This window comes from Protopterus annectens, chromosome 10.part0 (genome assembly GCF_019279795.1).
Source record: "Protopterus annectens isolate FY-2018-M chromosome 10.part0, PAN1.0, whole genome shotgun sequence".
NCBI lineage: Eukaryota > Metazoa > Chordata > Ceratodontiformes > Protopteridae > Protopterus > Protopterus annectens.
The window spans coordinates 1,468,226,714-1,468,240,084 of NC_056744.1; the positions used below are offsets into that span (position 1 = coordinate 1,468,226,714).

Below are 13,371 nucleotides of genomic sequence, written 5' to 3' on the forward strand. Positions count from 1 at the left end.
ATTGAAGTCACTAAATAATGACATGCATTTGAGTTTCAGACTTCATAGTAAACAGAAAAAACAAAGGCACGCTAACTCAAATCATGTTATTCAATCAGCTTTCTAATGTTGTAAGAGCAGTATTTAAAATCTGTCCCTATTTCCAGACATTAGTCCCCCAAGATTTTAGGCTTTGTCTGGATTTCTTGTGCTAAGAGGTAAAGCAATTTGAGAATTATGCACTTTTTCCCATACCTATTGATAATTTTCCCATCCTTATCAGAAAGAGTAGGACTGGAATTAATTAAGTGCTTAGCAACAGTGATATCAGCTAAGGCTATAGCTGCTGGGTCAGGTTTGGAAATAGTAATAGTATATAAAAAATTAAAAGACTGAGGAATTTTATACATCCCACCTGCCTTTTTAGGGTCAACTGTCTGACTAACAGGAAAGATACAGCCAATAACACACACACACACACACACACACACACACACACACACACACACACACACACACACCCTAAAGCTGACAGAACTGGAGGAATGGGTGTAAGTTCTGGAAAATCTTTCTGCAGCAACTCATAGTATTTTTTGAGGGACTGAGAACTATCAATGTTCTCCCACTGAAAACACTGGCATATTCTAGCAAATAGTCTCGGAGAAAAAGAAACCCTTACAGGTGAATCAGAAACTGAGCTTTCCTATGAACCTGAATCAGAAATCTCAGGTGAAAAACACTAAATCTACCCCTGCATCTTTCTGTTAAGATTCAGAATCTTGAAACACTTCAGGAAAATAGGAATCCCACTTCCTTTTACCAAAAACTATTTTACAAGAAGGATCAATAGCCTGAATTAAACTAAGCCTAGCCCTGTAAACTACTCCTGTGTAAAGAAACTGAGGGGTAGATTTATGCTTTGTTTCTGTTTCTTTTTGACAGGTAAAATGAGGCTAACTATGTTACCAATGACAGCAGCAGTTTCCCCAGGGATGGGTAGAGCATTCTGGCACAACCTGGAAACCTTCCCTGTTACCCCTCCCAGGATTGACAGCAGTAGCTTTTCCTTGCCCAGCAAAGGGACTCCAACAGCCATAGATGATGTGGCTAACCCTTGGTCTATAGTGGCTATAGGTGATACATCGGTGTGATCATGGGTAAATGATGAGTGGTCTTAGGTACAACACAAAGCTACAGCAGAGTCAACCACCTGCAGCTGAGGGAAAATGCTAGCCTGCTGTGGTAACACAGGCTATTTGATTAATTTATTTTTGCGGCTGGAAGGACCGACCATGGGATCAACAGTTTGCTCAATGCTCAAGCCAAAACTGGTGCCTCTTTCCTGTGGAAGACAAGCAGCAAATGTCAGCAAAACTACCACTCAACAGAAGTTACTTTTTTCCTGACAGAAAAAGAACAGTTGAAAGCATTCTCAAACACTATGCCAGCCCCATCAAGGAAAAAATAAATGCAATTTCCCCACAGAAAATATACTTTGTTAGTTAACTTTACTTTTAAACTGACAGAAAAAAACAAGTACTCCATTTAAAAGTATGTTACAGTCTCAAGACAGTCCATTAAAACACAACACTACTAGTTTAAAATAACTTTCCTGACGGGAAAAGTAATAAAACATCAACAAATTTAATAAAATGGAAGCTTTTTTCCCCAAAGGGAACCTATCTGCCCAATAATGGAAAGCAATCTAACCATCAATCCTCACAAGCTTCAGAGGTGCGTACTCTTTGGCGGCAGTAAAGCTCTGAAGGGCTTCAAGCACAAACTTGTCTTTTACTCACCTTAGCTTGAGCTGCTTGACAGTTTGGCTGTGCGGAATGTGTCCTAAAGCTTTGGAAGCTTGCTGGCCAATATACCCTTGGCAGGACATAATAAGGACCTATACAGCTAAGGCTACTGCAGGAGTGATCAACATAATGAACATCATTAATGTCTAAGGAAAAGAAAAAGCCTACGTCTTCTAGGCCTTCTTGTATGGAATCCTGGACCAGAATCTTGCCAGCAGATTGTTCAGACAGGAGGAAAATAGCTCTACTTGAGGAACAGCTTACAGGTAGAGCAAATCTTGGAAGATCCCTTGATTTAGCTTGTCTGCCACATAGTTTTGATCTGATTTAATATAGGCTGTATGCAGAGTGAGACTGTACTGCAAAGCAATATCACAAGCTAACATGGCTAGTCTGTAAACAGGTATGACATGGCTCCCCCTTGCTTGATGATCTAGCACATGACTGTGGTATTGTCTGTAACAACTTGAAGAGGTCCCAAGGACCAAAGGTGATTCAGAAAATTGTGTGCTTTGATCAGGGCAAGTATTACTTTTATATTTATGTGTTTGTATCTGTCTTTGGTGTCCCAAACACCTTGCACTTTTATCCCACATGAAACAGCTCCACATGCAAAGTCTGACACATCTGTGGTGACTGGCTTACTGCTTTTGAACAGGGAGGGACATGGGAAGACTTAAATTTAAGGATATCTACTGTCTCCACCATGTGATTTCCCTTCTGACAAACCACAGCACTGGGATTTGAAAAGACAACAGGTGTTTGTGCTAGGACCAAAGTGAATCAGATACCACTGTATCCTTCTCATGTGGAGTCATGACAGGGGTATCATGAGAACCATAGATGCCATAAGACCCAATATCCTGAGGTATTCCCTCATAATGAGCAAAGTCTGAGTGGAAAATCTTAGAAATAGGTATAGATCTATTTTTTCTGTATGAGAAAAGTTCTTCAAACTGAGGTCTAGCTAACACCCCAGAAGCACAATCATGGGTGAACGAGTCAAAAAAGACTTTTGAATCCCAGCTTGTGCAAGAGATCTCTGACCCGAGACAGAGAGATTCCTGACATTTTGAAAAAGACTCTGCAAAGATAATCAAGTTGTCTAAATATAGAAAAATGTGGATACTCTGTAGCCTACAATGAGCTATAACTGGAGATAGATTCTTTGTGAACACTCTTGGTTTAGTGAATAGTCCAAAAGGTGAGGCACAGAAAGTACATTTGTGCAAGTAAACTTACCATAAAAGTAGATATCCAAATGATCACTGCTGCAGTACATGGGTTATATCCTGCCAAGGATACAGCATCCAATCAGCTTTCAAAGCTTCAGAACACCTTCCACAAGCCCAAACTGTCAGGCAGCTCGAGCTGAGTTGACTAAAAGACAAGCTTGGGAGTCAAAAACCTGAAGATCTTTCACTCCAACAGAGAGAGAGAGTCTGAGCCCCGAACAAAAAAAAAAATGTCCACACCGTAGCATGAAAACACACCAAAAACAAAGGGATGGAGGTGCAGAGTGGCTACTGCAGCAGTGATCATTTAGAAAATCTACTGTTAGGATAAGTTTACGTACACAACTGTATTATGTTCATATTATTGATCATTGTTTTAGTAGCCTGAGGGATACGAGTAGATTCTCCTAGCTTACTACATTTGGGAGATGAAAGTAAAGAGTCCAGGAGCCCCTGGAGAATGCTCCTAACAAAGCCTGACCTGGGCCCAGAAAAGAAATCAAGCTGATAAGTGCTTTGTAAAAATATTCTAGAACCCAACTCCTTCCAAAAAGTGATAGATGAAGCCAATCCAGTGGTACAGTGGGCTTTGATCCTGCCTGGAATAGTTTTCTTATGATGAATAAAACAATATGTAATAACCTTAGACAACCATTTCAGAATTGTCTGTTTTGACACCAGTTGTCACTGCTTCTTACCTGTACAAAGATGAACAATTAATCCTAAGATATGAAAGATTTAGCTCTGTCAAGATACTATCGAAGTTGTCTAAAGACATCCAAGGTATGGAGTATTCTTTCTCCCTCATTTTTAGGTTCAGGAAAGAAAACAGGAATATGGATAGTTTGGCTTAAAGAAACTCATATACAACTTTAGGCACAAAAGAAGGATTAGTTGTCAGAGACTCACTGTCCCTGTGGAAAATTAGAGTTGAATCACCATAATAGTCAGCAGCTCAAATACACTTGTTGCAGATGTCAACACAATCAGTAAACCTGTTCAAGCATGTTAACTGGTTCAAGTAGAGCAAGTGCTAGCTTGTGTAACACAAAATTAAGATCCTAAACAGGGGCCACCAGTTTACTTGGTAGCCTACTGTGCAAAACGCCTTTCAAAAACATTTTCAAATGAAACTGCATTGAAACAGAAGGATCCTAAATGGCTGATAAATGAAACTTGATAGAGGAATAAGAAAGGCCACAGGATAGCAACTCATTCAAATATTGCAAAAATCAGAGAATGACTAGCCCTGAAAGGGTGCTGGTTATGCTGATGGTATGAACTAGAAAACATTTTCCCAAAAATCATGAGGTAATTCCCCCACAATTACCAATGTCTGAGTGGAAAACCTTAGAAATAGAGCTAAATCTAGGAATTCCAGCTTGAGATCTCTCACCCTGGAGAAAGACTCCCAAAACTTTGAAAAAGACTCTGCAAAGGTAAGCAAGTCATCTAAATATGATTAAATGTGGATACCTTGTTGCCTGTAGTGAGCTATAACTAGAGCTAGAAACTTTGTGAACACTGTTGGTGCAGTGAATAGTCCAAAAGGTAAGGCGGAGAAGAGATGTGATACAGATGCAAAAGAACTTAATATCTGAAGTTAAACTTTAATATATAAGCCTGACAATTAAAAATTCTGAAAGTCAAAGTTGCAAAAGTATACTTTTTTTTTACCATAGTTATCAAAAATTTTCCTGTCCTTATTACAAAGAGTAGGATTGGAACTAACCAAGTATTTAGCAGCAGTGGTATCAACTATAGCTAAATACAGAGTTAGGTTTAAGAATACTGCATACAACCAATACACCTTAACATTAAACTAAATAATACTACGATAAACCTGACTCAGTACCCCAAAATCATAAACATCACCGTATGGGATCTCTATCAGGTCAAAAGCCTTTTAATTGAAAACAAAGCCTTTCTTCTCTCTTCCTGACTTTGGCCATGCCTTCCACCTCTCCTCCTCCGGCCAACAGTAGCCCAATTTCCACCAGCACCCTATTGGCTAACAGTACTGGTGGTGGTCGTTGTTAACCCGGGCCTCGACCGATCCAGTATGTAAATATTTTCTGGTATCCACATGAATAATTTGCCAAGGTCTTACGCCGGATGCCCTCCCTGACGCAACCCTCTCCATTTATCCGGGCTTGGGATTGGCACAAAGAAATGCACTGGCTTGTGCTCCCAGTGGCTATGAAATCATACATAGCCCAAAACTGGTTAGACAGAAGTAAAATCACATAGGAAGAATTTAAAGTAATGGCTATAAAGTACTTGTTAGCCAGTAAACTAATTATAAGAAGCCAAAAAAAAAAAAAATACCTATCAGCAACATTGGAGAACGCTTATAGAAATCTTAGGTCAAAATTGAATAATGATCAAGGGACTACAACATCAGTATTATTCTATGTAAATAAGGGAAACTAAAGATATTTAGTATTGTAAAATGTTTACCCACAACAATAATGGGTAGGTAATACATACAAGGTGAACATTCAAGGTGACATCAATGTATATAGTGTAGTTAGTACAAGATACAACGCAAGTTAGTCAGGATATAATGTCTTGATGCAAGTGTTTTAATGTCAGATTTCAATATGTTGTATATTATCTCTGTGTAGTTTTCTGTATTATAGCTCAATATGAACAGCTTGATTGTTAGTTAATTTTGCATATTGTTAGTTTAACACTGATGGTTCATGTTATATATACTTTATTGGGATTACTGCAACTTGATATTCCAAGCACCTGTTCTTATATTTTTCTGTAATAATCTTTTCTTATATTAAAATAAGAAGGAAAAATGCAATAAAAATATATTTGAAAAAAGAAAGAATATGGCATACAAAATAAATACTTTAAAAGATTGAGGAACTTTGTATATTTTACCTGTCTTTTTAGGGGCAGTTGGCTGACTATCAGGAAAACTGCACAAAGTACCACACACATCCTGTAAAGCAGGTGGAATATAACAGGAATGGGTGTAGGTTCTGAAAATTCCTTGAGTAACAACTCACAGTATTTTCTGAGGAATTGAGACTGAAAACCCTGGCAAAGCCTAGTAATAGTCTCAAGAAAGAGAACCCCCACAGGAAGAATCATAAACTGAGCTCTCCTCTGAGTCTGAATCAGAAACTGGATAAGAAAACCCTGTGTATATCCCTTCATCTTCCTGTCCAGATTCAGAATCCTGAATCTCATGGGGAAAAGATGTATCCCTCTTTCTTTTACCAAAACTACTTTACAAGAAGGATCAGTACTCTAAATTAAACTCTGAGCCAGACTCAATAAAGTACTGTTGTCTAAGGCAACCTGTGGCGAAGTAAATACATGTTTAGTTTTCTGATTCTTTTTGACAGGAAAATGGGCCAACAGTTTTATTAATTGCAACGGCAGTTTCCTCAGGGATAGGCACAGCATTCTGACAAAACAGGGAAGCCTTCCTTGTTACATCTCCTAGGACCTACAAGAATGTCTCTCCCTTGATCACTGAGGGGCTGCCAACAGCCTTAGAGGACTTAGCTAACTCACAGTCCTTAGTGGCTGTATATGCTACACCATGGGGATCCAGGGTAAAAGATGAGTGGTCTGAGGTACAACTAATGGCCACATCACAATCACCTACTTGTGACTAAGACAAATTGCTAACCTGTTATGGTAGCAAAGGTGTTTGCTTAACTTTTTTTTTTTTTGTGTGTGGCTGGAAGGAGGACTGGCTGTGGGACTAACAGACTGCTCCATGGTCAAGCCAAAAATGGTTCCTCTTCCCAGGGAAAATAAGCAGAAAAAGTTGGTAAAATTTAAGTTTTTAAAAGTCAAATTTTCACATAAAAACACAGTAAAAAGAACTTTAAACACACTGCCCAAAAAGTAAAGTAAACTAAACATAACTTCTTCTCAGAAACAAAAACAAAAATCAGTTACTTTAAACACATTTTAAACTGACAGAAAAAAGGAGTGCTCGAATTTAAAAGTACCACACAATCTGATGACAGTCCATTAAACCAAACTCCTAGCTTTAAAAGTAACCTTCCTGAATAGTAAAGTATTAGTAACAAGTCTTTTAAAATTAAAGGTTTTCTCGCAAAGGGACTTCCTTTGGAAGTTGGTTGACTGTTATATCCTTGACAGGATATGGCCAATATATTTCAGGATACTGCAGAAGTGAACAATATGATGAGCACACAGTAAAACAAGACACTAATTGTGGAATGAAGTATACCTTTGATTAATTTGGCTTGATTGTCCTTGCATCTTCAGCAAATGAACCATAAACTTGTAAAATACATTTTGAAATATTAGTATTTTCACTTACCACTGTCTTCTGTCTCAGCACAGGATGACTAATATTGCATGTCAGCATCTTCACTGATGGCAGTATGAAGGTGGTGCTGTTACAATTTAATGTAATTTTCTGCAAACATAGAAAACTATGTTATATTACGTTTGATTCTTTAAATGCTAAATTCTGGTAGAGTTGTTAAAAAGAAGCTAACTGTTAATTGAAAATGATTTTGCTATGAGTAGGGTTTATTTTTTCATTCTTTGTAATTTACATTTTAATTATAAAAAATCTGTTAAGCGTAACTACATATTCTCAAGTATGATCAGGTTAGATTTAATTATGGCCAGCTACAGTGTATATGGATACAAATTAAGTTGAAGAAAGATAGGAAGGCATGCATCCAGTGACTCAAAGCAGGATTTACAGCTAGCTTAAAGCCCCCCCCCCCCCCCGCTGTCCCATTGCATATCACAGTAATTTTGCATTATCTAGTCAAACACATTCTTCAAATCTTTCTGCAGCACCACAGAAAACATTCAGTTTATAATATAGCTAAGACTAAATAGCCACAGGCTTCACAATTTACAAGTCATGACATTTCCTCCATCTTATCTTCTTCCTTCCAAAATCAGTGCATTTGACTTGCCCTTAATCCTTTCATCACATCCTTCTCATACTCCACTGCTCATTCTGTTTTTTTTTTCTAAGAAATGCACACTCCATCTTTTAAAAATTTCTTCATAATCTTAAGTAAATGTCTGATCCACCATCATATTCTGTACACATTCTTAACCCGTTTAATCTTTATCTTTCTATAAGGACTACAAAACTCCAGTTAAACCTGTTCCCTTACATATTTATCTACATTCTCTTAACAGTTAATTCATACCTTTCAGTCAACAGTGCATAATTTAGCATAGGGTATCATTCATTAATTCTTTGGTTGCCTGATTAATCAACTTCTGTGCCACTAGAAAATAACAGCCTATAGAAGCACTCAGTGGGTGGAAAACATAAAAGCTAACTTTGATAAGGTACAAGCCCATTGCAGGACATGCACCCAATCAACCCACACACAGACACACGCACATGCACATACATGCATGCACACACATACATACCCACACCCGCAAACACACAGCATGCACACATATGGAGAATTTGGAGGCTTGCTAGTTCATCTATGCATGTACTGGGATATTAAGCAAAAGCCACAGAATTCTGCAAAAACACTCTAACTGACTAAGACATATGTGTGTGCATACATACACGCATATAAATATTTCAAGTACAGGCATTAATGCCCTTCTAGCCTGCCAATATTTCAAAACAGTTGTTCCCGTAATAAGTGTCCAGGCTGTTCTTAAAATATCTAAACTACTGCATAAGATGGCATACAGACCAGAAAGTACCACAGCTGAAACATGAACTGCAGAACCAAGTGTTGAGAGGCGATGCACAAGAATAATTATAACATTCAGATTATTTCCCTATCTAACATACTCCATTATTTCCATCTATTTTTATATTCTCCTTGTCAAATGCATTTTCTTTTTCTCCTTAAACCCCAAATGCCACTTTTTTTCCAGCAAGGCATTTAAGTGTGCTCTTTATAACTTCTTCACCAAATTTTACCTGTATAATGATGTCATTTACATAAAAGATGATTCACATCTCTGATCCATACCTCTCAACTTTTTAGGGCAAGAATTTGGGGCAAACAATATAATGAGGGTCAGAGGTAAAAAAAAATCAGGGAAAGATTTTAAATATTGCTCATATAAACTTAGAAAGTTGATAAAATAACAGGTTTTGAATTTCCATGCATTTTTCTGAATGATATTAAGTCTAAAATTCAAATTTATATAATTTGTTGATTTCAAACCTCAATGATTTGCCAAAAAAAAAATCAGACATTTTGTGAAGAGCAGACAAAAATATGAGGCAAAAATCTGGACATTATATGTAATTCTGAACAGCTGAGAGGTATGCTTTGATTTCAAAGATGCGCCTGACACCCAGATAGTAAAAACTACGTTTCCCAGAGGTGAACAATGCTGTACTCCACTTATTATCTTTCTCTCCTCAGACAATTCCTTAATGTTGATGACCCGCAGTTTTCTTTCAGACAAGTAAATTTAAATCATTCTGACAACGTTAAGCAGCAGCACCCAATTTATTAACACTCTCACTAGCCACTAGTACAGAGTAGGTTCAAAGAAATGACTAAAATCCACATACACTACATCCATAGAATTCTTTTTAACTCCACTGTAATGCTAATATAAACCTACAGCACAATTTGCTGGTAAGATTTATACAATGCGACTTACACTGACTTTTATCCCATAAATAATTTGGATTAAAAACATGACCAGTCTAGTTCTTAAAATGTGCTATAATTTTCCTGACAGAAAAGTTGAGTCAGTGATCTACAGTTTCTAAATTCTTTCAGCCACTCCTCGTTAAACAGTGACATTAGTTTTTCTAATGTCTAGTACATAACTACCACCCTTTATTTAGTGACATGTTAAACCAGTTCACTACAGTATTGATCAAAGACATATTCTTTGTAAAAGATAACCAAAATGACCTCCAGAAGTTACCTGTTTTTCTTATTTTCTCTATCACCATTTCCCATTGATTCTTTTACTATGTCAGTACTTCTGTTTTTTTGATTGGAGAAATGTATCCATCTATTCTATTAACATTTGCTACACCCAAATTTTTTCATTTTTCATTTAGCTCTAAACAATTTTCCTCAGTGTATTAATTAGTAATATCACAATTTTCCTCATCCAAATCTTATTCTTTGATATAACATCATCTGTATATATCATACAATTAAGAATTTCAGTATTTTTTAATCTGTACATATCTGATACTTCTCATAACACATGCAAAAACATTCATTATTAAAGAAAAGCTGCTTACGAGGCAAATCTGACTCATACTCCATCTCACTCACATTTTTTGTGAACCAGCCATTTGCCAAAAGTGTAACTTTTGAATTATTGCAAGTTATCTGTAATACCGTTATTTTGTCTTTAACTCCACTCTGAATTAAAATCTCCCATAGATATTTGTGACTCACTTTCAAAACCCAAACCTACATTGACCACCATTAACTTTCCAGTACTTTTTTGAAACATGGTATTATCAACTACTCCATTAACAACAATTGTTTGTTACTCCTTCTACCTTTAATTCCATATATGCTTGATAATATAACTACTTAAAATAGTCTCACATCATACTTGAATACTTTTCATTAATATTTTATAATTGGCATTATTCAATATGATACGTTTTCAATGTTTACACTGTCCTTTACTTCTTTTTTTACATATAAATTTAATACTTCACTCACATATACAACTATTGTTTGCCATTCTCATATCATTTATTAAAAACCTCAAGAAAAAGCTCTCTTTTCTCTGTTTTAAATCCTTTATACATGTTGTAACCAAGACTGAATAACCTTCCTTTAATTTAAGTGCATTTAACCTGTCAATTGAGATATTATTTTGCAAAACTACTACTACTACTCCAGAAGGCAAGACCTTCTCCCATTCGATTCTCAGCTAGAGCGTCTTCTGTGTGGAGGCATGCGTGAATGGGTATGCCTTCATTGAAGGTTGTGTGTCAGGGCTGGAAACTCGGCACGTAAAAATCCACTGCCAATCATTAGCGGTCCGGAGTTCCACTGTGGCGACCCCTAACCAGGATAAGCCGAAAGACACAACTACTACTACTCCAGAAGAAAATTTCTCTACTCCCCACAATCCTTCAGCTTTCACATATCTTTCCTTATACATTTCTTTAAGATATATTTTGATAATGTCCATATCTGCTTCCCTATTAATTTGACAAAACTTTAGCTTGTTGAACTACAAAAGATAGACAGCTAATGATCGAAATGTCCAAACTGCGAACAATCAGCTAAGCAAATTTTTTTTCCCATGGTAAGAATTTAATTGGCCTTTACACAAAAAAGTTTCAACCTGAATTAAGTGGGGGGCAAAGCCCCCACATCCCCTCCATGTGGGGGGGGTTGTGCCCCCCACACTCCCCCTAGCTAAATATACTAACTCAGATCGCTCCACAATGGGGAAGGGCAAATTCCCATTAACGGCCAAGAAAATTCTTTCCCTGAGAAAAAATCTGCTTAGCTGGCCGGTTGCGATCTGGCTCTTTCGATCTTTGGCTGTTGATTTTTTGTAGTTCGACAAACTAAAGTTTCGTCAAGTTAATAGGGACCCTTATATCTTCCTATTTGTTTTTATCTACTCTTTTCTAATCCTTCAATTATGCAACCATAACTATGACTTTTAGACATTTTTTGCTAAAAAAGTGAATCTTCCTCTTTCCTACCTCTCTTGATTTTACAATACTTACCCAACTTTCTCTTTATTCTTTTCTTATATTTGCCATCGTTACATAAAATACGTTTTTCTCTCTTTTCCCAAAATGCCCCACATTTAACATTCAAGATCTTAACAACAAAGGTATTCTTCTCTTTTAGATAGCTAAGTACAATGATACTGCATGAATTATAGGATGCATTAATCCTAACAATCATTTGTCTTCTTCTACCAATATATAATCCCGCTGTTAACTGGATTCAATCTTGACCCTCATACAACAGAAAAATAAACATTTGCAATAACTCTTTATCAGTTGGAAATACACATCACCTATATAACAGTACACCTTTTTAAAAAAATATAACCTAAATGACCTTCAAAAGTTACCTATTCATCTTATTGTTTTCTATCACAATTTCCCATTGTCTCTTTACCTCATCTACTTTACCATATACTACTCCCAGTACTTTTATTCTTTATTTCAAAAATTATATTTTCTACTCTGTTATATACCCCCACTTGTTTAATTTTTCATTTAGCTGTAATACAATAAAATTAGCTATATATGACAATTAGGAATCTCAACATTATTTTTTAGTCTGTACATATTATTTGATAATTTTCTTGTAATACATGCAACATCATTCAATATGAAAGAAAAAAAGAAGTTATGTACTCATCATAACATTCTATGTGTGTTGTCCATCTTGCCTTCATTCTTAGGTTGGGTTCGGAACCAATCCTCGGTTCCGACTTGGCCTTGTACAAAGCTCGAGGTCTACCACTAGCTTGTGGCTAAAAACCCTATCCCATGACGCACTACAAGAGCTCCCCAGATCTAGTTTGCAGATATAGCTAAACTAAAGGTCAGTGAATGCCTAATAGAGTAATGAAGAAGGTCAGAGGACAATATTAGCCAACTGCATCAGCTCGTTCTTTCAGGAGCAAAAGGCTGGGGGAAGGAGGGTGGGATGTGAGAATGAAGGTGAGATGGACAACACACATCGAACGTTATGGTGAGTACATAACTTCTTTATGTGATGTTGTCCTATCTCAGCTTCATTCTTAGTAGGTTGGGACTGTGTCCCTAGCACAATCTTTCTTGGGTGGCTCAAGGGAGAACGTTCTTCAGAACAGTGGACCCAAAGGAGGCCCTGTTCCTGGAGGCCAAGTCTACTTTGTAATGAGTGATAAAGGTAGGAGGCCTTGCCCATGTCACTGCAGCACAAATGGTGTTGATGGGTAGTCTCACCTGAAAGGCAGACGAGGTTGCAATGGCTCTTGTAGAATGACATTTTACTTTATGGGAAAATTCTTTGTTTTAAGATTGGTAAGCAAAGGTGATAGAGTCTGATAGCCACTTTAAAAGTGTGACTTTAGACACCGGATCACCCTTCTTTGAGTCTGAAAAGGACAAATAATTGGATGGACTTTCTGGAATATTTTGTCCTATGTAAGCAGAAACATAATTGCCTATGTACATCCAGTTGGTGCAGCATACATTCTGCCTTGTTGCCATAGTTGGGGGAAAAAACTGGTAGTTCTATGACTGATTGAAATTAAATTCTGAGCATACTTTGGGTAAAAAGGAATGGTTAGTTCGCAAGGAAACTCTTTGTGGAAGAGCATGTATGGGGACTTTATAGATGACGCTTGCAATTCTGAAACTCTTCTAGCAGAAGTAACAGCTATCA

General features: G+C 37.0%; 1 protein-coding gene across 1 annotated transcript in view; it reads right to left on the bottom strand.

Moving 5' to 3' along the window:
- Positions 1-13,371, bottom strand: part of LOC122813657 (integrin alpha-X-like) — a 3,682,398-nt gene that overhangs the window by 861,518 nt on the left and 2,807,509 nt on the right. The window contains exon 21 of the mRNA XM_044086096.1: positions 7,341-7,439. Coding sequence (XP_043942031.1) covers positions 7,341-7,439 — 99 coding nt within the window. The remainder of the gene's footprint in view (positions 1-7,340; positions 7,440-13,371) is intronic.